This window comes from Budorcas taxicolor, chromosome 3 (assembly GCF_023091745.1).
Source record: "Budorcas taxicolor isolate Tak-1 chromosome 3, Takin1.1, whole genome shotgun sequence".
Lineage (NCBI taxonomy): Eukaryota > Metazoa > Chordata > Mammalia > Artiodactyla > Bovidae > Budorcas > Budorcas taxicolor.
In genome coordinates this window covers 66,882,731-66,908,241 of record NC_068912.1, presented here as the reverse complement: position 1 = coordinate 66,908,241, position 25,511 = coordinate 66,882,731, and the positions used below count along the sequence as shown (strand labels likewise).

The 25,511-nt window shown below is 39.0% G+C and overlaps 2 protein-coding genes across 2 annotated transcripts in view; one reads left to right on the top strand and one right to left on the bottom strand.

Moving 5' to 3' along the window:
• AK5 (adenylate kinase 5) overlaps positions 1–13,321 on the top strand; it is a 270,567-nt gene extending 257,246 nt beyond the window's left edge. Inside the window, exon 14 of the mRNA XM_052637682.1 lies at positions 13,253–13,321. Coding sequence (XP_052493642.1) covers positions 13,253–13,321 — 69 coding nt within the window. The remainder of the gene's footprint in view (positions 1–13,252) is intronic.
• A 6,025-nt stretch (positions 13,322–19,346) lies between these two features.
• ZZZ3 (zinc finger ZZ-type containing 3) overlaps positions 19,347–25,511 on the bottom strand; it is a 62,438-nt gene continuing 56,273 nt past the window's right edge. The window contains exons 9-11 of the mRNA XM_052637381.1: positions 23,657–23,791; positions 20,653–20,753; positions 19,347–20,398 (exon numbers count right to left, since the gene is read on the bottom strand). Of these exons, the coding sequence (XP_052493341.1) occupies positions 20,254–20,398; positions 20,653–20,753; positions 23,657–23,791 (381 nt within the window). The 3' untranslated portion in view covers positions 19,347–20,253. The remainder of the gene's footprint in view (positions 20,399–20,652; positions 20,754–23,656; positions 23,792–25,511) is intronic.

Sequence of the window (25,511 nt, the reverse complement as noted above, 5' to 3'; positions counted from 1 at the left end):
TGCCATGCATGGACCAAGCCACAAAGGCCGTGCACCACAACTATTAAGCCTGTGTTCTAGAAGCCAGGAGCCGCAGATACTGAAGCTGAAGCGCCCTCAAGCCCACGCTCCCCAGCACGAGAAGCCACCACAATGAAAAAGCCCAAGCACCACAGCTAAAGTAGCCCCCACGCACCACAACTAGAAAAGAGCCTGCACAGCAGCAAAGACCCAGCACAGCCAAAAATAAACAAATAAACGAAAAGATGGGAAAGGATTCAATTTTTCAAAAAGCAATCTGTCAGCCTATGCAGGGGGTGCAGGTTCAATCTTTGGTCAGGAAACTAAGATCCCACATGGCTCACGGCCGAAAACCCAAAACATAAAACAGAAGCAATATTGTGATAAATTCAATAGACTTTTAAAATGGTCCACATCAAAAAATCTTTAAAAAAAACTTTATTGACACAGCAGTACAGGTAGTCTCACCCAACTCACTAGAGTTGACCCATAGGAGAAAGCTTTTTTCACCTTGAGTGAGAGAATTTATAATTGAAAAAATAATTGAAATGAATCATTTTGATGGGCTTCCCAGGTGGCGATAGTGGTAAAGAACCTGACTGCCAGTGCAGGAGACATAAGAGCCTGAAGTTTGATCACTGAGTGGGGAGGATCTCTTAGAGAAGGAAACAGCAACCCACTCCAGTGTTCTCGCCTGGAGGATCCCATGGACAGAGGAGCCTGGTGGGCTACAGTCCACGGGGTCACAAATAGTCGGACACAACTGAAGTGACTTAGCACGCATATAGCATTTTAAAGTGGATGACATAGTAACTGTCCAGGGGCTCCCTGGTGGAGACAATACTGGTTTGAGTGTAAGAAAGCCAGAGTCACTGAGGTGTGTATTCACTTTGGGAACTTGGTGAGTCATTTCACTGCTAAACCTTTCAGCAGAATAAAATGAATAGACAGAATGGGATCTCCTGGAATACCCTAGGTCTGTCGCTCTATGCTTCTCAGGGGAAAAAAAAAAAAACAAACCCAACATATATATATTTGTAGTCATGCATACTTTTCTGTTTTAGAAAATACAAAAAAGTAGGTAGTCCCATAACTCAGAGGCAAACACATTCCTGATTGTTTCTTTCATATCTTTTTGCTGTGAATTTTTAAAGCATGATGCTGACCACAGGTATATTCATGAGATTGTAGATAACAGCTGGCCTAACCTGAAACACGGAGCTTAGTTGTAAGGTGATGTGAACCAGGGCTGGAACAGGTCCAGGAAGCCTCTGGGACCAGGCTCCCTTCTGCTCCTCATACCTGTCTTCCCCTTCTTCTCTCTCGCATCCTGATTTTTCCCTTTCTCTGGTCCAGAAGCTAGCATATGGCAAACATACAGCTTCCACGTTCATGTTCCCACAACAAGTCCAAATTCCAGAGAGAATTATTCTGACTGGTCTTGCTTTCTCTTGTCCTTGGTCCTACCAGCTATGGCCAGGCAGGTAGGGTCACGTGGGGCTTTTTCATCTGTTCTGTGGCTGTTTATTGAGTGCACACTTCATGTCAGATTCTTGGTGCTGGAGACACAGAACTAAAAATCCCTCACTGAAAAAAGAGCAGTAGACAAGAAAATAATTGCTGATAAGATTAGCTCTATGAAAAAACAAAACAGAGTGGGTTGTTACCAGTGAAAAGTCTCTAAGGAGGTAGCATTTGAATTAAGATCAGACTAATAAAACTATGGTTGCCTGATTGCCTGGGACTTGTCCCTGAAAATTGGGTGGGGAACAAGAAAGTCCCGGAAGAAAAGATCTTGTAAACTGGCAGAAATTCCAGAAATAACTTCCTCAAGTGGCATGTACAGAAGTATATAAATTTATATTTAAAACCTCTCCTTTTGCTAAGGATACAGCTGCTTTTAAAAAAGAAACTAGAAAATTTAAGAGCATAAAGATAAAAATTACCCAGAGTTATTCCACCCAAAGATAAAACATTGTTAAACAAAGAAAACATTTTGATATATTTTCTTACATTCTGCTTCTTTACATTCTTACATTCTTCCTTACATTCTTCCTTCCTTCTTACAGTCTGTTTCTTGGCTTTTAAAATGCTTTTTGCTCCTGGCATTGTAAGCCCAGAAACATCCCCCAGCTCTAGAGGAAGCAGTCCTAACAATAGATGATATCTGTTCCTGGGTTATTTATTAGTCTTAATCAATTTAGAAAATAAAAAGAGAGGCCAGTGACTCATTAAACAGGCACTTAACAGATGCAGAAAATCCACTTCCTTGGCAACTTGGCATTTACAAAGGAGAAAATAAGTTATTCGCTCTGCAGCTCTTCTGCTAAAATGTCCCAACTTCATGAATAGTTTAGCCATTTTTAGTAAGTCCTGAAATATAGCTGTATGCATTTATTGTTCTGGGTAGTCATCCAACCTGGCAGGAGACTTCCTGTGAACTGAGGGATAAAGAATGAGAAATGTCATTGCTGGAACTTCCATGAAAGGAGTGGAAGCAGAAAGCAGCATTGGATCAAATTTTACCCCTTGGATATAACAATCCATTTGATAGCCTAAATCAATTGGATTCTTAAGACCGGAGTCTAATACGAGGCAAGGAAAACCCCAAATTGTACTTTGAATTCTCTGTGCTTGAATCCTTCATTTTAATTCTTCTTTCAATTGGCTAAAATAATTTGAACTAATTTTTAGTTCAATCTCTCTATGACTGTCCAGGAGTGTTGTTATGGTGGTTTTATACATCAAATACCATTTCACTAGATCTAAAATTTAGGTCATAATATTTCTCTATCAAATTTAGGTCATAATATTTCTCTATCAATTGTTTTCAACCATTTAGTGTTGTTGTGGAGAAAAGGCCAAAACAAATTTGGAAGTAAACTTTGTCAACTTGTATCTTTAAAGAAATATTTTAATGTCTTTCCACATAATTCAAAACTTGTGTCCAGATATAGGTCTGATTTTCTCTTATCCCCAATGGCATGATAATTTTGTTTTAACTCAAGAACATTTTCTATAAGTATTTTTTATGTACCACTCTCTCTTGTTTTTCTCACGTACACACAGATCTCTTCCTTCTACCCCAGTGCCATCCGATAGAAATTTAATGTGAGCCACATGTGTAATTTTAAATTTTCTAATAGCCATAATTTTAAAAGGAAAAGGAAACAAGTGACACGTTTTATCAGGCCTTTGAAATCTGGTGTGTACTTCACACTTGCAGCACAGCTCATTTTGCGGTTGTACATTTCAAGGGCTTAGTAGCAACAGTGACTTCTGGACTAGACAGCTCAGTTTTCTATCTATAAACCACTCCATTATTTTCTATTTTTTTCTGTCTACTTTCTAGGAAAAATCCCAAAGTTGTCTTCCACGTTACCCAGCTCAGTTTTCTACTTCATTGCCCCTACTTCCCAGATACCAACATTGATTTTAATTCTCATGTGTGTTTTTCTGTATTTTTACCTTAGCTGATTCTTTTCATCTGATGCTGTTGCTATTCCAGTCTAAACCTGTTCTAATTTCATGACTTTCTGCTCTTATTGATAGCAACCATGTTTTCTTACATACTGCATACGGTTTAAACTAACAATGAAAGTGAAAATATTAGTCCTTGAGTTGTGTCAGACTTTTTGTGACCCTGTGGACTCCTCTGTCCACGGAATTCTCCAGGCAAGAATACTGGAATGGGTTGACATTCCCTTCTCCAGGGGATCTTCCCAACCCAGGGATCAAACCCGGGTCCCCTGCCTTGTAGGCTGGTTCTTTACCATCTGAGCCACCAGGGAAACTCAAAATATACATTAATTGTCCCTCCTGTGTGCTCTTATAAACACCATTTCTCTCTCCTTCTTTGTATTTATCATGTTTTGCTATTTATTTCTTTACCTCTCTACATCTACCAAAAAGAAGTGAACTCCTTCCCCTTGCCACCCCTCTCCCTCTCCCTCTTTCTGACATTAATCAACATATACTTCTATGGTGGAAAGTTCTGATTTCATGAAAATACTACCATCCTATACACATGTCTGAAGCATCTGGAAGTCAATACATGTTGCAGAAATTTTTTTTTTAATAGTTACTAACATTCCATATTAATATATTATCTAATTTATTCAACCAGTTTATTTCTCATTTAGTTTGGTTACTACTAACTATACAGTAAATAAACACACTCATTTAGGCTTTTTTTATAGTATGAGAGACTGCTGAGCTATTTTAAGTAGAGACCTCTTAATCTCCTTCACCAATTTCTCCCGAGCCCACCAACCCCCTTCCCCACCCTTCTGGCAGCCACCCATCTTTTCTCTGTCTGCGAGTCTATTTTCACTTTGTTTTGTTTGTCTCTGCCATGACTTATTTCACTTAGCACAGCATCCTCTAGATCCATCTATGTTGTCATTCTTTTCATGGCTGAGTAGTATTCCACTGTGTATATGTACCCCGTCGTCTTTATCTATTCATCTGTTTTGGTTGCTCCCATATCTTGATTATTGTGAATAGTGGTGCATGTATGGTTTCCCATTAGTGTTTTTGTTTTCTGTGGGTAAATATGCAGAAGTGAAACTGCTGAATCATGTGGTAGTTCTGCTTTTAATTTTTGGGGGAACATCCATACATCCATATGTGTGTGTAGCAATTTATATTCCCATCAACAGTGCACAGGGGTTCTGTTTTCTCTGCGTCCTCATCAATATGTTATTTTGTGTCTTTTTGATAATAACCATCCTGACAGGTGTGAGGTGATGTCTCACTGTGGTCTTGATTTGCATTTCCCTGATGATTTGTGACACTGAGCATGTTTTCATGTGTCTGTTGGCCATCTGTATGTCTCTTTAGGAAAAATATCTATTCTGGCCTTCTTCAAAACAGATATTTCATTTCCCACTCATTTCCCTTTTTCTCTCTGTTACACTGAGAATTCTTTGAAACACAGAAAATCTTTGGGATTTCCCCGGTCGTGGATGCCTGGCCTCTTTAGTCAAGGCCCCACCTCAGCTGAGTTTCCTTCTCAGTTCTGAGTCCCTAGCTTCCTCGCATTCAGTCTGGACCTGCCCTGCTTGAGTGCTCCTAGCAACCTGGACCTGGAGGTAACCCTCTCTCCTGCCCACTGGCCCCAGAGAAAGGAAGGTGCATGAAGGAGAGAGTGAGTGACTTAGAGGAACCCTGAGGTTTTGTCCTCTCGCTTGGCAAATGAGGCATAAATCTCCCGTCTGTCTCTGAAAGACTTAAGAAATTCATTCCTTATGACTCTGCCTGAAAGAATCTTCTTTCTACCCTCCACCACCCTTCTGATCAGCAGGCTTTCAGTAGATTCCCACAAAGAGCTTTTGGTTCGGCCCAGTGTTTTCTGCACCCTTGTGGTCCTGTTGAAAAGAGTTGTGCTCACTGCAGGCTTGTCTCCCCCGAGAACAGCAGGCGGAAGAGAATGCCAGACCTTTGTTCTCTTCTGAACACAGTCTTAATTGTCTTTCTCTGGTTGCTTTCATCATGGGCAGGCTTTGTTCTAACCAACTCAGGGCAGTCCCCTCTCTGGGCTCCAGTCCCCTCTCGAGAACCTTCCCAGGAGCCACTGCCATGGGTTCTACCAGCAGAGAATTGGCGCTGTTCCATCCAGGTTCCTGCCAGAGTCCACAGACATTCATGGGGTGTCTCCAATGTCCAAATGCTGGGTGCTTAGTGCTGGGTATTCAGAGAGAAAAGAGACGCATGAAATTCTGCACCCACAGCATGGATGTAAATGTAGTAATAGGATTTACAAAATGTTTCAAGTATTTGGAGGCACAGAACTTGGGCCTGGAGAGGCAGATAACAGTTTCAGAATGAAGACATTTGAGCTGGGTCTAAAGGGAGAATAGAAGTTCGAGCCAGATGGAAAGGAGGGGACCGAGGCTCTGACATGAGAAAGAGCCCAGTAATGCTAGCACAGGATGAAATGCACACAAATGGATTAAAGTGGTGGCAGACTTGACTGAAAAGCAAGGTGAAGGCTTCATTCCTCCTTTATGCAATAAGTTTTCTAGAAGAAATTATCCAGTAGAGATATGATCTGGGCAAAGTAGGTAATTTATAATTTCCTAATATTCTCATTTACCAAGAAAAAAAAAAGTAACAAAAAACAAGTCATATTAATTTAACAATATATTTTCTTTAACCTAATATCACCTAAATATTATCATTTTAACATGTAATCATTATAAAAAATAATAATGAGATGGTTTTACATTCTTTTTTTAATCTTTGTCTTTAAAATCTGGTACTTAAGCCTATCTCAATTCACATGCTAAATTTTCATCAGAAATACTAGAATGGTATTTGTATTTCATAAAATTTACAGTTGAAAAGGTAGATTTCACATACTCAAGTTGTTCAAATATATTTTTAATTTCCCTAAAGCTGAGTCAAGTATTAGTTTTTAAAGTTAATTTTAATTACAGGACATCAAAAACTTAATTCCTCTGGTGTACTGACCACATTTCAAGTGTTCCGAAGCCACCTGTGGCTGGTAGCTACTGTATGCTGGGTAGTCCTAGCTTCTTCGAGGAAGTTTGAATTAAGTCCTGCAAGTAAGGAAGGGAACCACAGAGTCATTTCAAGCAGGGACATGGCTGATCAGATCTGTTCAGAAAGGTCACTTTTAGAAAGGATAGTTTGTTTTTTTTCCATGTCTGTGAAAAGATCTGGTAGTCAAATGCAAACTTCGGACAAAATTGGGAGGAGGAGAAGGAAGGAAAGAGAATAGCAAGTTTAAATGGGCAGACTGCTGTTACCCTGGGAAGTCTTGTGAAGAGAGCAGTCATCAACATGCAGATTATGAATCATCCTTGCATTTTTGTTAAAGCTTGTCCTTAAAGTAAAGGTGTACATTGTCCTCCTTCTTTCCAAGGCCTTGAGAGTGAGAAGGAATGTGTGATGTGACCAGATCAATGAAGTGGACAACTCCCCAGGGGCAGCCTTTTTCATGATCCTGACTTTGAAAAAGCGCATCTGATGATTGTCCACAGACATGCACAAGTTCTAAACACCCATCTCCTCTGGCGATAGGGATCCCTGTGGTTGAGCAGAGGACTGGGTGAGAGAGGAAGAAGGTGGCCCACACAATCAGCATAAACCACTCAGTGGCAGCTTGGGTTTGTCCCAGGAGCCCCATGGCGCCAATACATGAAAAATGAAACTCAAGCAATGTTTTGAATAGTGTGGGAAAATTCAGGAAAAACACTCGATCTGGGCAGTGTTTAAAACAGCCGACTGTGTCATGGTTCATAAATGCATAGAACTAAAGAGAAAGAGTAGACAAAATGTGCCAATCCCAGGGTGATATAACTACTTTCCTAATTTATGATCTGTTCCGCTGACAGCTGAGCAGAAATATTATCTCTGATTACTTTTCCTGTGAGAAGTCAGGTGAAACCTCAGAAATTTAATCATAGCTCCTGTTCGCTGGCCTTTAGTTTTCTTATTTAAAAAATCTTTTGTATATTGATCATTTAACTGTAGGACTTTTATATCAAGTCTCAGAACAAGAAGGGTAAGTTCTTCAAGCAAATCCACTTACCTGGTTTTCAATTAAACTAAAGATATGAAAACCTCGTACATTCTGACTCAGCTGATTCAGAACTGGAGCTCCTTTGGGGTAAGATCATGAGGTTTACTTTCACTCTTCATGGGGAAAGAGGGTTGCTGTACATTGATATTATCAGCATTGACTACATGTTGAACACTGACTGTAAGTGGGAGGACATCATATTTTTGAGTCTGCACAATTGCTGAGGAAGCTCTCTTCACACTGAACAGTTAGTGTGCTGTTTACACAGGATTCTCATCTGTTCACGAAAGACTTAACACTAGCGCCTTGTGAGCTGGTTTAAATTTGCTGAAGTTGTGAGCACCGAGAATAGTTCCTGTTGCTTAGAAAGCACTTAGGAGGTTGGCTCTTTTCCATTTCCTATGAGTTCCACAGTTACATGTGAAAATATAAAAGCCACTGGTTGTTCTCTTAAAATACTCCCCTTGTGGATATTAGACGAGATTCAGGAAACATCCAGGTAATTGCTCAAGAACTGAAGGACAGATTTGGAGAGTAGACAGAAGGCTTTCGTCCCACTGAGTTACTTGGGCTCTCTTTCGCTCCATAAAAGTCCAACCCATTCTTTTCTCAACACCCTCATGCCCACATGCACACATGTGTGTGTGCACCTCATTGGCTCTAAAATTCTATTCTCAGAGTTTTGCTTCTGGGGCCTAATGAGGGTCTCAGATTAGCTTCATAGATTTCCCACTCACCCAAGTCAAAGGCTGCTTTCTCCGTCTAGAAAGCCTGATTATTTGATTTGTCTTGAAATCTCCTCACGTCCTTGGGCTCCACAGAGGCACACACCACAGCACGTGACTCTGGATGGCAATGAGCAGCTTTCTTTTCTTTAATTAAATAAATAAATCCCTGGATTTAAGCCACAAAACAAAATGAAGGGAGGTTTTGGATGGAAATAGAAACGGGAAATTGTCCAGTTAAAGCTCCAGGGCATGACTCACTTCTGCAGCCCAGCTCACAGTTCCCCCCAAACATCAGCCTTGGCCTGACTGACAAGATCCCGTTGAAATGCCTTCCTTCCCCTAGTCCCCTCCGTTGGAAAATATCAAGTGTCGCCCTTCAGATGCTTGTGCTCATTAGCCCTTGTATCTGAAACAAAGTTGCCCAGGTTTAGAGGGGAATCCCATACGATTCTATAAAGTCCAGATTGCGGGTCAGAAAATACACTCCAACAGTGTATTTCTGGCCCTACAACAGCCTGTTTATGTAAAGAAAGGGAAGAAGGAATGGGAAAATGAGGGTACTTTTTCTTTTTTCTTTAACCTTTATTGAAATATAGTTGATTTACAATGTGTTAGTTTCAGGTGTACAGCAAAGTGATTCCATTACACATATATATTTATACATACTTCTTAAGATTCTTTTCCATTATAGGTTATTACAAGATATTCAGTACAGCTCCTGTGCTTCCCTGATGGCTCAGTGGTGAAGTATCTGCCTGCAATACAGGGGACATGGGCTCGATCCCTGGGTCAGCAACGTCCCCTGGAGAAGGAACCCACTCAAGTATACTTGCCTGAGAAATCCCATGAACAAAGGAGTCTGGGGGCCCAGGGGGTCAGCAGAGTCAGACATAACTTAGCGACTATACCACCGCCGCTACCACCACCCTGTGCTATACAGTAGGTCCTTGTTGTTTATCTATTTTACATAAGGTAGCCTGAAAAGTGAAAAGTGTGTCGCTCAGTCACACCTGACTCTTATTCAGCCCCATGCACTGTAGCCCACCAGGCTCCTCTGTCCTTAGAATTCTCCAGGCAAGTACTGGAGTGGGTAGCCATTCCCTTCTCCAGAATATCTTCCTGACCCAGGGACTGAACCTGGCCCTCCTGCATTGCAGATTCTTCACTGTCTGAGCCACCAGGGAGTCACCCAGTAGTATGTATATTTTAATTTCAAACTCCTAATTTATCCCTCCCCAATGCCTTTTCCCTTTGGTAACCATAAATTTGTTTTCTATGTCTGTTAGTCTATTTCTGTTTAGTAGATAAGTTCATTTGGATCATTATTTTTAGATTCCACAAATAAGCAATACCATCTAGTATTTGTCTTTTTCTGACTTACTTCACTCATTGTGACAATCTCTAGGTCCAACCATGTTGCTGCAAGTGCCATTCTTTCATCCTTTTTAATGGTCAGATAATATTCCATTGTATCTATGTACCACATCTTCTTTATCTATTCACCTGTCGATGGACCTTTAAGTTGCCTCCATGTCATAACTATTGTAAATAGTGCTATGAACACTATGGTGCATGTATTCTTTCAAATAATAGTTTTCTCCAAACATATGCCCAGGAGTGAGATCACTGGAGAGGATCCAGTGGAGAGGTGGGAAGTGTCACTTGGAGAGGACACTTTCTTTCATTCAACTTCTCTTTCCTTTGCCTACCTCTCTAGAGTCAAGCTCTGAGGGTACAAATGCTGAGTGATGGCCCTGTCGTCAAAGAACTGGCTGTGTAGATATTTGGGATAGTGGTAGGTTATATGTGGCCAAGAAGTAAAAAGTTGAACATCACGGTGAACTGCAACCACTTGAAAATGTTGAAAGAGCCATTATTTCATTACGATGACAAGTAGGGAAAGTTAACAATAGAAAGAAATGCTGTTGTAATGAACAAATGTGTTTTCATCAGTCTAGAAAAAATTCTGGATAACAGTCAACCAAATTATGTGAATTGGACACTGGCATTACACTGAATTAGCAGGTTATCAATCAACGAAAAATGGAGGGAAAAAGAGAGGATGTAATCAGTGTTCTTTTAAAAGAAATTTTTTGTACTAATAACTTATCAGTGTTAGGAAACAAGATGAGTATTAGATAGGAGACAAGTGGGAAACATAAGCATGGGTTTCTTTTGGAAGGATGAAAAATTTAGAAAAGCATGTAAGGTTACAAGTGCTGGGTGGTATTGGTTAGAAGAGTGGGTTGGAAGAGGAAAATGTTACAGGACTAGTTAGTAGAAATAGGGGACATGTTAGGTCAGTTAAATGCAACTAGAGAGTTCAACAAGACATTATGGAGAACAGATAAAGAGGAAACTGCAAAATATCGACCACCTTGTGAGGATAAGAGAGGACCCATAACTAGTTAGGGTTTGTCCAAATGAACCAGAGGTTGTAACCAAACTGAAAACCCCTCTACAGGCGTCCCTGGATTAGATATTTATAATGAGAATACTTACATGCAAATAAAGTAGAAAGTGACTTGGGGTCAATCCGTAGTCTAATTAGCTGCTTCTTCTGGGGGAGATTGGAGTGAACTTTGGGAAGTGTTTGTGCCAGGTACAAAGCATTGGAAACCAGGAGAGAAAACTTACAAGGATGTACTGAAAGGTTGTAGAGTCTTGCTGCTCAGGGAACTTCCTGGGGAACAGAGACCTCATACATCTTTTACTGATACGGTCACAGATCATGTAAATTATAAGCCTAGGCTATGGATTTACTTCTCACCCACCCTCGGTGAGAAGAGGTGAGGAAAATGAAATCAGTCTCTTTTTCTCTTCCTTCCTCCCAGTATTTGACGAGGTGGGTTAGAGGACTGCTTGGCAGGACAACAGGCAGTGGCAGGGGACAAAGAGTGGATGAACCTTGAAAACATGCTTAGTGAAAGAAAAGTCACAAAAGACTGCATATTATGTGATTCCATTTACATAAAATGTCCAAACAGGCAAATCTATGGCGATACAAGTTCATCCCAACCTGTTCTTCTAGCCTCTCCCCTTCCTTTGAAACTAGTTTGCACAAAGAATGTAGACAGGAGTTGAACCAATCATCCAGTGTTTCTCAAAGTGTGGGCCAAGCTGACCCACATCAAGATTGTTGGGAGAACTTATTAAATATGCAGATTAGAAGGCCAGCCCAAACTCACCAAATGAGAACCTCTGGAGATGAAGTCTGAGGAAGCTCACTACCCCAACCCTTCTGTCTCATTCCAATCACCAGGCTTCTACTTTCTATGGACACTACATGTGCAGTGGGACAAATCTCAGCAGTTGGCATGATTTTAGGGAATTTTGAGAGGAAGGGATAGTAGCGCCTTCATGCCCAGAAAATCAGCTCCCCTCTCCTTCCTCTGTAGCTGGCTCCTTGTCCCGGTGTATCAAGTCTCCAAGAGGACTCTGCCCTTAGCATTTAGCACCCCTGCAAGTTGAGGTCCCAGCTCTTGCTTTCTCCACACTCGTCCCTCTTATCCCCCAACTTCTGCCCTATTCCTCCCCTGCCCCAAATAATCCAGAACACTCAGAAGTCTCATTTTAACTAACTCAAGTCTTTCCATGACCTTTAACAATAATTTGTTTACCTCAATAGGCTCCTAGTCTTTGCTGTTGTTGTTGGGCCAGTTTTAGGTTCACCACAAAATTGAGCATTAACAACAACAGCAAAGACTAGGAAGCCTATTGAAGTAAACAAATTATTGTTAAAGGTCATGGAAAGACTTGAGTATATACTCCCTGGCTCAAAACACACACAACCTCTCCCACTATCAACATCCTACACAGAATTCCCTGGAGGTTCTAGTAGTTAGGATTCCAAGTTTTCACTGCCATGGTCCAGTTTGAATCCTTAGTCAGGGAACTGAGATCCTGCAAGCCACAAGGCACAACCAGAAAAACAACTCCCCCCACCCTGCACCCCCACAAAACATCCCACACAGGAGTAGCACATACATTATAACTGATGAACCTATATCAACACATCATCACCACTCAACAGAATTTATATTATGGGCTCACTTTTACTTGGCAGCACTGGGTCTTCGTTGCAGCATGCAAACCGTTAGGTGTGGCATGCAGGATCGTTTTCTGACCAGGGATAAAAGCTGGGCCCCTGCATTGACAGGATGGAGTCTTCAGCCACTGGACCACCAGGGGAGTCCCAGGGTTCACTCTTGGTGTGGCATGTTCTATGGGTTTTGACAAAGGTATAGCAGCGAGGATCCATGGTTACAGTATCACACAGAATAGTTTCACTGCCATAAAAATCATGTGTTCCACTTACTCATTCCTCTCTCCCCCCAGCTCTTTTACTATGTCTCCATAGTTTTGTCGTTTTTGTTACACTGTATGCAGCCTTTTGAGATTGGCTTCTTTCATTTAGTAATACGTATTTACATTTCCTCCATGTCTTTTCATGGTTTGAGAGCCCATTTCTTTTGAGCTCTAAATATCCTATTGTTTGGATGCACCACAGTTTATTCATCCACTCACCTAACTAAGGACATCTCTGTTGCTTCCAATTTTTTGCAATCATGAATAAAGCTCCTATAACCCTGTGTGCAGGTTTTTGTGTGGACTCAATAGCATAAGTGCCAAGGAGCACAAACTGTTGGACCATATGCTAATGCTTAATTTGTAAGAAATAGACAAATGGTTTTCCCAAGTGGCTGTACATTTTGCATTCCCGTCATTCCTGTGCCTCCCCACCCTCACCAGCATTTGATGATGTTTTAGACTTTGCCCATTCTAATAGGTGTGTAGTGGTATCTCATTTTGTTAATTAGGCACCTAGTTTTTAAACAACTACGCTTTTCTCCATGGTTTTGGAGTCCTGTGTTTTAAACTTTTGCACTGCAACTTATAAGCAGGTAATCTTTATTACTAAAAATGGTTTTATAAACATTTCTTAAAACTTTCTCTTTCTTCCTTTTAAACATAGATAAATGCAGAGGGCACACCAGAAGAAGTTTTTCGTCAACTCTGCACAGCTATTGACTCTATTTTCTGAAGGCAAAAATGCATGTATGTTGAGAGTGGAACAGAGAAAAATATTAAAAGGTTCATTGCTTAACACAGTATGTTTCAATTTAAACCTTCTGTGTCCCCTGCCTCAAAATCCTGACATTGCTGTTTGCTTCCCAGCTTGACCTGAGAGGTGTGTGGAAATCATGCATGGTGTATTTGGTATTATCCAGCCTTTTCTTCCTCAGTCAGACAGCAGTCTGCACTCACAGCACGCACTCTTTTCTGTCACCTCAGAGCTAATTAGTATGTGAACAGCAGTGCAGTGCCCGTCTGTGTCAGTTGTGCCTTCAGGACTAATCATTTGATTCTACTCTCCTCAGAGAGGGAGGAGTTAGCGTCCTTAATGCCCCATCACATCTCCCTTCCTCTCTTCAAGATTTGTTGTTACCTAAGGCCCTTAATATGGGGGGCAAGCTGGGGCATCTCCCTCTGGAAGCTGTTTCCTCAAAGTCTCATCCAGCTCAGAATCACAGAGATTGGGTTAACAAGTGAACACCAATTGTTCCTAAGAAATTTGATTAGATTTCTAAAAATGTTATAAGAGCTTTTAAAAATTTGAAAGTGTATAGCTTTTTCCAAGATAGCAAAATCTAGACTAGTCACCAAATAACATTTCTCTATTCATTTCTATAAAACTGGCTACTTGGAATACTGTCATATTGGCTAAGAGTACAAACTGGATAAGCTGTCTAACCTAGACTCTTCTATAAAATAGTTGGTGCATCTGGGGAATTACACATTAATACCAATGACCACACAGAATTTAAAAGCATGAGGTGATTTGTTTTTGCATTCACTGGACTAACGTCAACTTATGTCACCTGTGTAGTTACCAAGCAAGAAATGTAATAACAAAACTGACGTGGGAGGAAGAGGCATGTCAGTACACAGTGTTTATCAGAGTTTAATGCTGTATTTGTTCTATAAAGGCCCTTTACAGAGGTTTGCAAACCTTATATCCATATGTAAAACTGTGTTTCCTCAAATCAAACCAGTGAAGTTTGGGTTCTCTTTTGTGCTATCAGCTGCCAATTCAGAGTTTCTTATATATTCTACTGGAATAATTGCATTTAGTCACTACAAAATACCACAGTTTCAATTTGCATGATTTTTTTTTTTTTCTTCAATGGTTGTGCAGGATTGAAGGATTCATTTCTGGGACAGAATTGTATTTTTAAAATCTTTTTTTTTTTTCTTGAAATGGATATGTACAAATAAAATAAATGGAACACAGGATAACTCTTTTTCTATTTATTTGTAACTCACATCATTCTGGAAAGCATTTGAAGCCTTATTCCAAACAGAATTTCAAAGGCAAACACAGTAATAGTTGAGATTTATGATATGCTCATATGGTTTTAATTTTGGCCATAGATCAGTTTTGAGCTATTACAGAGAGCACTCTCAGTGTATTCATGATACATGGTAATTTTCATATTTCCTTTTACTCTAGCAGTCATTCTTAAACAGAAATGTCAGTGTTTGCTAAAGAAGAAATTAAATTTCTTTGGTTACAATTATGTCTCTATTAACAAAAAGGGGCATGTTCCTACAGCTCACACAGTTGTCAAATACTTTATTACTACCCCAAGTTGTAACACTCTCTACAGGGGAACACAAAGAGTATTTGAGCAAATTAGAGAGAGAGTTACAGGATGAAAATTATCAGTTGTGCCAGAAAACACAAAATGACTCTTTGTTGAGATTAACATTCTTTAAACACATACCACATATTGGTAAACAGTCCATGCCCACCACAGCTTTGACAGACAGCAGGGCAGCAGACAAACCCAGCCACGGCTTTTATGGCTGCAGTTGGCTACCCTCTTAAGAAAAAAAAATTAGCAGGGGTAAATGGCTTTGCCCCAAAGAGTATCTAGAGGTACAAATCAAGTCTTCTACAAAACTGCTCAAATAGTCTACTGATTTGAATGGCTTGACATGACATCACTAAAGTCGTAAGACTGTATAGTAGGAAAGGACTTTAGAGGTCTCTGCCCCTGGAAGAAGACTTTGTCTGTGTGTATAAAATATCAAAACACAAACTCCTTTACAATGATCTACATCCAGAGCCTCACTTGATCTGGCCTTGTAGCCTCTCTCACCCGAACAACTACCATTCTCCTCTTGCTCATCTGGTTCAAATGACACTGGCCCTCTGTTGCCTGAACAAGCTAAGCTCTCTACTAGATCAGGACCCCTGGCCTCGCTATCCTTCTGCTTCTTCCTCCAGATTATCCACAAGGCTAAATCCCTCACCCCATTTAGGTCTCTGTTCATACTGACTCTTGTTGAGGTGTTCTCTGAGTACTCCTTCTAAATGACAGACTGGTCTTGATAATTCTTTTTTTTTTCAAGCATTATTTCTCTTTACAGCATTTATCTCTGCCTAAAATTATATAGTATTTTTATTTACTTGTTTACTGCAGATCTTTAGCATTAGCATATAAGCTTCAGAAAGCCAAGGCTCCGTATCCTCAGTTCTACACATATGCATCATTATGGAGGGCTAACACTTAAATCCTCTGAACCTTTGTTTTTCTCATATGTACAGTGGAGGTCACAACCATAAGTAACCTCACAGAGGTGTTGTGAGGATTAAAGAGGTTAATAATACATGTAAATCATTTACTAGTTCCTAGTGCTCAGTAAAAGGTAGTTCTTTGTCAACATTTATTGAGTGTCTCATTTAAACAACAGAATTTCCATTCTAGTTTCTATTACATCACTCTAAAAACATGGCAGAAAATGGGGTCCCAGAGAGGACCAAAATCTCAGCCACCTAGGTCTGAACCACATCCTCTAAATAAGACAGGATGTAATAATCCTTTAGTCCTCCCAGAGCCCTGCAAAGATCTCCTGAGGCAAACCTTCTAAGGGTCCCACAGACACACTCGCAGACACTCAGGCATAGCTGGTTTTTAACTTTCTAGAGAAAAAAATGTAACCAAAACATCAGTCCTATTACCAATAAATATTTATTGAGAATATACTAAGAGCCAGACTGTAGGTATAAAGGTAGACAGGGATGGTCTCTGTCTTCATGGAGCTAAATGTGACACCATGCTCAAAAATCCATTTAATCAGGTACTTGAACTTTAAGGGAAAAGGTTCCCCCCAGGCCGCCTCAGGATCATATAAATAGAAGCACACTGTTCATCAAGATATGAAATAAAAACTAACCTTTAGAACCTACACAGAACAATACCTGCATAATCTTGTGGAAAAACCTACTTGTTATCTGGAGACTTTCAAGTCCATTCAATGTACCTAGAAATAACAGCCTTCAAACTTTGTTACCCACAGTAAGAAATATAGTAATTTATATAGCATGCCACTCTTATGTTTATAACATAGAATTTTTGCAAAGTATTTATCCTTACTACATGTCATATACTGTTTTTTTCATTTCATAAAAAAAAAATGTTCTTCACACCCCAGTAAATTGTTGTGTTCTGCAATTTAAACAAAAGGGAAAAGGAGAGAAAAATGGACATGGCATACTATTATGCTGGGAGGTACCAAACATGCAGGGAAAACAAACTGTACGTGAGGCAGGAGACCCAAGCCTTTAGTCCCAGCTTTGCCTAAAAAGCCTTATGACCACATGTTTGCTGTCAAATTAGAATATGTAAATTATGTTTGTTTCCTTAATTCATCACAGGGCAGGCTGAGTGCTTTTTCCCCATCCACAGATGTGCTTCTCTATTCTGAGCTATAATCCTGGACATTTGCTCAGATTTATACTCTAGCATGCACAGCACACCAGAATAAGACAGAAAAGCAACTACTGCACACCTTCACCTCCAACACCTCAGTGACCCCTGACAAAGGGAATATTCCTGCGCAGGAAATAGGGTAGTGAGGCAGACGCTGACCTGGGAGCAATTTGTCTGGGCTAAACCTAAGCATCACCACGTTACTAACCATATTGACCTTGGGCAAGTTACTTAACCTCTCTGGCTAGATTTCCTGATATGAAACCAGGATAATAAATGAACCTGCCTCATAAAATTGTAAGAATTAAATCTGTTACTATACGCTTGCTTGGCACATAACACTCTATTAGTGTTTGCTATTATTCTTAGCACATATCACACCAAACAAAATCCCCACTGCCTAAACCTGAAAGCAGTGGTTTTAGGTGTCCTTAAAAGTTCTTAAGGGAGATCAATCCTGAATATTCACTGGAAGGACTGATGCTGAAGCCAAAGCTCCAGTATTCTGATCATCTGATGCGAACAGATGACTCACTGGAAAAGTCCCTAATGCTGGGAAAGACTGAAGGCAGAAGAAAAGGGTGTCAGAGGATGAGATGGCTGGGCAGCATCAACGATGCAATGAACATGAACTTGGGCAAACTCCAGGAGATGGTGAGGGACAGGGAGGTCCGGCGTGCTACAGTCCATGGAGTCGCAAAGAGTCGGACACGACTGGGCAACTGAACAACAACGGAAGTTCCTTCAGTTCTTAGCAAATAACTTGAGCATAATATTTCAGAAAATACAACTGACCTACTGAATACTACTGAATAAGTGATGCTTTAAGAAGTAGGTCTATGTTTGTCTCAACGCCAATGCTTCCATGTAGGAGACGGAAGGCCTACTTGCAAATGACAGCCCTGCCCATTCCTGCAATCTTCAAATTAAAACAACAATACACATTACCACTAACTATTGCCCTTCTAAAGTCATGAGGACTATTTGCTTAGAGCTGAGAAATGCAAAATAAACACATCTTTGCTTAAGCAAGAAAGAATCCTCTTTGTCACTCAAAATTTTCAAAAATCTTTTGCCCTTAAAAAAGATTTAAGTGGATTTATTCTGCTCTGTTTATCATAACAATTGTTATTACTCTTTCAAAGCATACATGATAGTTTATGGGATTTTTGAATGGCTCTGAATGGTTCTTAAAAATTGATTAGTATTATTCCTATACAAACACAGAAGTTACAGAAGTTACCATCAGTGCCACCTACTATCTTACTACAAGTTGAAGGTAGAGCTTCTGGAATATTCACTTGCAGTTTAATAGCCAAATGCCCAAACTGCTCATTCCCCTTTTCCTCCCCCAACTAATAATTTCAGGGCATAAAGTTTAGCTCAAGCCCATTTCCCTTTTTTCTGATGTGATATATTTTACCAAAATCATCAGTATACTTTAATCAATATATTACTTTTAAAATTCTCATATTTCTATAGTTAAAATTATATTACTTTTCTCAATTAAAAAAATTCAGGGTATAATTTCAGTATACTACAATGTATTGAAGAGGACTGGTAAATAATGTCCCCTTGATTTAAAACTGGAAAAAACAGGAGACTAAAAATTGTGTCAGTATACTTAAATCGTAGAATATTTACATTTTCCATTAATCAATAATAATTTCCAGAGAATACAGTGATTTTCAAAAACTACTTATTTAACACATGGGGAGGCTTACTTTCATCAAAAAGAACTGAGTAAAAATTTTCAACATAAGTTTAGTTTTCACATCTGGACATTAATTATTGCCTTTTTTCTTTAACCATGGTATGCATTCTTTTTTTAAACCTAGTTTAGTGTTTCAGCAAACACACTGAGTGAAAACATTACCATCTTTTACAGAGTTTCTCAAGTTTACTCTTTTCCATCATATAGTCCATATTCTTCTTAAAGGATAGGTAAAGGAAAAAAAAAAAAAAAACCTTAAAAAATTTTTTTGTTTTAACACTCATTAAAACAAAAGAATCCAAAATCTAACCAAAGGAAGTCACAACAAGCATTCTATAATATAAACAGACAGTATCCACATAGTTTATTTCTCACAGTTCTCCTGACAAATGAACATTATTCAAGAACATACTGTATACACAGATAAGAAGAAACATACAAAATGTTTTAAATGATGCACAACAAAATCCAGCAGTATAAAAGAATGCATGTGAACTCTTGCTCACTGCACAGACTAAATTTAATCACTTGTTTAAATAGTAATAAAAATACAATCTTTTATGGATCTTGTGCAGACTACAAAAGAGGGAAATTATTATCATATATATGATTTTTATATTAGGCAGTTTTCTTCAATGAGTTGCACTGACAACTCCAAATACAGAGGCAGAAGGCTGTGTATTTTAAAGAAATTAATATTGTGAATTAGAGACTTTACACAGTTACTACCACTGGCACTTTTCACCATAGTTTGTACACATCACATGATCATCTTATATAACATTACATTTAAAAAATATATCTGAGTGACAATTTTATAACATTCACACACCATGAGCTGGTTAAGGAAGCAATGCCACAGCTGCCTCCTGTAGTGCTTCACTGTTGGTAATAAGGACAGTTCATTCTGGTTAAAAGAAATTAGACATCAATATGGTTAAGCAGCTCCAATTTACTAAAGGCCATCAGGGGCCACCACTGGGACAGTGAGTTCTTTTAAAGTGTATATATCCTAGATGCAAACACCATCATTGGTTAAAACTTTGTCTAAAGAAGTCAGTTTCTGTGCTGGAAACTATTTTCACAAAACTGAAAGCTACTAAACTGTTTTAATATAAATACTTTGTCTTCTCATTAGCATAGTTATGACCAAGTTCTTTGAAACCTTTGGAATTTACTCTCTCTTTAATATGTGCTCTCGTTTCCATCTCCCCCACTTAAGATCACCACCTAAAAGGCTTTAAGGTGGGGGTGAGAATTTCACCAGGGAAACCCTTCGCTCACCAGGTATGTTCAGCTGCTGAACAGTGATCTAGAGCCACAACGGTGCAGAGCTGGACTTGACGAGAACACTCAGGAAGCTGTCATGCTGTGAGTGTCATTTCAGGGAAAGCAGAGAATCTTTCCAAACTGTGCACATAATTCACAATGATACCATTGCTATGTGTTGAAGAGGACTAGTGTATGATGTTCTCTTCCATGTCATCTGTTTGCTGGAAAGTAGTTTGGGTCAAGGTAATTATAACTGGTGCCCTGGGACACACAGTAGTCTCTGTCTAAGAATGTCTCTGACCGATAAACAGGTTCTAGTTGGTGATCTTCCTTGTGAATGTCTGTTTCATGAAGGCTGCAATGAAAACACACACAAACACATCATTATATGGTACTGCTTGCATTTTGCTAGAGATACTCTCAAAGTTCCTCATGGCTCTTCCTGTTTAAATCCATTAATCAAAATCTCTAATGGAAAGTTACTTGAGATGTGGTATGATTAAGGAAAATTTCTGTGGTGGTTTTCTAAGTAGTTTAAGAAATCAAACTCACTAGTAGCTGAGGGGCTCTTGTCAAAATTTTAAGACCTACAGTGAAGGAAACACTTACCAGTCTGAACAAGAATCACAGAAATCCAAAGACATTTCCGGAGGACAATCCTGGCAATGCCACCGAACACCCTGGATAGGTTCTATGCCACAGTTATCACACTAATAAAAATTCAGAGAGAAAAAGTATTAAGCTAAAATCATCTCCAAACCTGGGCATTTGATTATTAGTAGTTACTTTCTTGAAAGGTACCTCAGACCAGTATACAATGACTGTGACTGAGAAGCACTGACATAATACCCCCATAGTTAAACTATCCAAGTATGTTACAGAACTATTTAAAACAGGTTACCATAACTAACATAAATCCAAGTGAACACAAAATCCGCTCTGAACTTTTGTCTTACTCAGTTACTTTCCAAAGCCAAGAAGGCTCCTAATAACCAATGCCCATCATGAAGAAAAGGCAGATTTAGCTCTTTCTCAGTGTTGTGACATTGTGGGAGCCAAGGTGTGCTCTGTGCAATTTAGAAATCAAAGTAAATAACATTTCTAATTTCTCTTATCATTAGGCCAACTAGAGTGGCTGACACACTGGCAAACTAGCCACAGCTGGGTTTTTCAATAGAATTATGAGAAGTAGAGAGAGTTTCCTCCTGAAAAGACAGAGCTGTCAATTAGGAAAATCTCTAAAGGGAGAAGCAAGACCACTGAAAGAGCAAAACAAGAAAATCACTTAATACAGTCTGGCTAATGGCCACTCTCAAGGATCAGAGGTACAAGAATTTTGTTTTAAATGTATCAGTCACAGCATACATAAGTATTTGTACCAGTCAATCTGTAGTTCATGGCCTCAATTTTACTTCCTCCAATCCCACCAAGTATAACCAGTTCTAACATTTATGGTGTTCTCAAACCTGTTAATCCCTATATTTCCAAACCCATCAGTCAAATTGAGGACATTCTCATCTTTTGTCTAAATTAACCAGGAGAATCTCCCAACCAGTCTCTGTTGTTAGCCATTCTTCCTCTTCATTCTCCATATTAAGGCCAGAGTGATCTTTTTCCCCATCTACTTTTTTTTTTCCCAATTACATAAAAAAGCATACAAGAACAAATTATTTAAAGATTTTAACAATACTATAGTCAGAGATTAAGAGTTAACCTCTGTAAATCCACTGCATTCCTAAGAGTTCTATATTTTAAGAAAATAGAATGATCTTTCCCAAATGTAAATTTCATATTATTCTCTGCTTAAACTTCTCCAAAGGTTCTCCCACACTTAAGGAGAAAATTTGGCAAAATTCCCAAGGCAACTAAATAGCCTCATACTACTCTCCAGTATGTACTCTAGTCATACTCAACTATTTCACTCCTTTAATGTCTCTAAATTATTTATGAGATGAAAACAGAGTAAGGGAAGGGAGTCTGTTTATTGCTGAATCCCCTAGCACTTAGCAAAGTGCCTGGAATATAATGGGTTAGGGTCAAAATTTTGTGGAATGAATAAAGGTACTTCTACTAGACTCACAAAAAACAGCAGAGATAACTGAATCTGAAAGGGGAAAAGAAATTTCTGATCTATAAACGATAGTAACAACCAAAGAAATAGCTCTATAGGTGAATGGATGGATAAAGAAAATGGTGTTCTCTGTCTTCCTCCACACACACACACACACACACACACACACACACACACAGAAATATTATTCAGCCATAAGACAGAAAGAAATCTGTCAAAGCCATTTGTGACAACATGAATAAAACCTAAGGACATGATGCTAAATGAATTAAGTCAGATACACAAAGACAAATGCTGTATGATCTCACTTAAATGGAGAATTAAAAAAGTTGACTTCAAAGAAGCAGAAAGAGTAGAGGTTATTGAGGGTGGGCAGGGGCTGTGGGGCCTGGGGCAGGAGGCAGGGTATGTGTGTCATTGGTCAAAGGGTACAAACTTTCGGTTACGAGTAAGTTCTGCAGACCTAATGTACAGCATGGTGTGTGTGTGTCTGTGTGTGTGCACAGGTGTGCTCAGCTGTGTCCAACTCTCTGTGACCCTATGGATTGTAGCCCGCCAGGCTCCTTTGTTCATGAGGTTCGTTAGACAAGAATACTGGTGTGGGCTGTATAATTATAAACTGGTAAGTATACAGAGCAAAAGGGTGGAATGTGAATTTATAATGGAGCGACTAATAAGTGCGTGCTCAGTTGTACCCAACTCTGCGACCTTATAGACTGCAGCCCACCAGGCTTCTCTTTTCATGGAATTTTCCAGGCAAGAACACTGGAGTGAGTTGCCATTTCCTCCTCCAAGCAATCTTCCTTACCCAGGGATCGAACCCACGTCTCCTACATTGCAGGGGATTCTTTACCACTGAGTCACTGGGGAAGCCCTTACAGTATGGTATATATAGCTAATAACACTGCACTGAATACCTGTAATTTGCTATGAGAGCAGATGTTAAGTGTTCTTGTCTCAAAAAAACAAGATAACTATGTGAGGTAAGCTTTTTTTTAACATCTTGAACTTTTTTTACACCTTAAAATATATACAATTTTTATTTGTCAGTTATATCTCGGTAAATTTAGGAATACTAGAGAAAAACTTTGCCTCTCATATACTATGTCAAAGTTGTCTACAGCCGTACCACCCCGAATACACCTGAAAGTGTTGGTCACTCAGTCGTATCTGGCTCTTTGCAACCCCACGGATTAGGTTGCCATTCCCTCCTCCAGGGGATCTTCCCAACGCAGGAGTCAAACCTGGGTCTCTGGCACTGTAAGGCAGATTCTTTATCATCTGAGCCATCAGGGAACACACCTGATCTCATCTATTACCTCAAAGTATACCTGTATATTTTTCTTCTTTCTACTGAATCATAAATCTCTTGATACCAGTATCTGTGACACACTACTCTGTATAAATGAATAGGACAAGAGCTAAACCTACTTTTATCTGTGTGCTTGAAAGTTGTGGAGTTGAAAGCTCCAAAAACCACCTTAAATATCTCTTATCACCCTTGCAAAAATTAAATGAATAGAAAAATTAAGTAGAATTTACCTTGAATCCTACATGCTGCACAAATCCACTTTCAGCTTGCATTTGCTGAAGTTTTTGTTTTTTTAACTTTTTAAACTGTAATAGTTCCTTATATTCAGGTAAATTCCTATACGTGACAGGAATACTTTCTTCATCCTATTGAGGAAAAGAAAAAAAAAAAAAGGAAAGAAAACCATGAAACAGTTAGTTTGACAATTAAAACAAATTAGTATGAGAAATACTGATAAATAATATTTTTCTATTGACAAGGTATTTTTCACATTTAAAGAAACCCTCAACATTTTAGGGCTCATAGGAAATCAGTGCTGGTACCAGTAATATTTTAGACTAATACTTCTGGAGGGCTTCTTAATGCAACAGTAATACTAAACTATAGTAGGCAGCTTCATAATGCAAGTAACAGGGAACAAGGCATGACTCCCACTTCTGCCATACCATAGACTAATGCAAACTCAACTCCTCCCCAACAAGTTCATGGAGACCTGAAAGACTCCTTATAATCTACTTCTTCTTGATCTGCAGGAAGCTCCTCTTCACCAATCTAACAGATTTTTATGATTCCTCAGGTAAATATGGCATTTTCTTAAAGCAGGCAAAACAATCTCTACTCTGCCTTCTGCTCAGTACTCCAATGATTAAAACAGTACATTTCTCTTAAATGGATGAACTTAAGTTACAAAGATGATTATAAAGAACTGAGTATAAAGAACAGTAAAAACTACACGAATATATGAAGTTGAAGCTGACAGATGAAAACACCAAGCTTGCTATTCTCCCAGTTTATTTGTGCTCTGCCACCCAGTATCTATTTCTTTCCTTTGCTACCTCATGACTGATCCCATGGTCACTGATTCCCACAATCCTCCTAAAAAGCACCTCCAATTAATTAATCCCATGTTCTATCAATTTCCAATCCTGGACCAGACAACCCCTGCACCTCCCATTCCTCCTGCTTCTCATGTTAAATATTATTAGTACTATGTTTATATTTTATCAAGGAAAATGATGTTTATAGAAAGTATAGCATTTGCCCAACTTCTCAAAATTGGCTAAGATGGCAAATTTTATGTTATGGGTATTTACCACAATTAAAAATAAAACTTCCAAATGCTTCAGTCATTAAAAAAGAAAAATCTTGCCATCTGCAGCATGAGGAATGGACTTGGGGCAATTAAGTGAAATAAGTCACTTATTTGGAGAAAGACAATACCATGATTTCACTCATGCAGAATACTAAAAAATAAACATATAAACAAAACCAAAAACACACTCAAGTGTAGAGACCAGATTGGTGTCCCTCCCACAGAGGGAAAGAGTGGCAGGGGTGGGAAAAATGGGTAGAGGGGGTCAAATGTATGGTGACAGATGGAAACTCGATTATTGGTGGTAAGAATGCTACAATATACGTTAGTTGAGTTAAAATGCTGTACACATGAAACATACAATGTTATAAACCAAACAAATATTTTCTTAAATGTTCACCCACAAACAGATTTCCTAGTTATAATGATTTTAAAGTTACTTAAAGGAGAAATACTATGACTAATTTTAAGGGGGGCTAAAACAGTATACAGATTCTCTCTCTAGCTCTGCTTTTCTGAAAAGAGAAACTGAATCTATAAATTTTACAGTAGAGGGTTTATAAATATACATTTAAATAGATATATTAAAGTAATTAAAATGGTGTGAACTGGTACTCATTTAAAAATAAACAAAATCAAACAAAACTTAAATCAAATTCAACCACCTATACTACATTTTACCAATTTTCTCAAAATGTATTTCTCTTAAACATCCCACCATCACTCCTCACCTAGCTAAATTTTATTCTTCCTTTAATGATGAACTTGATATC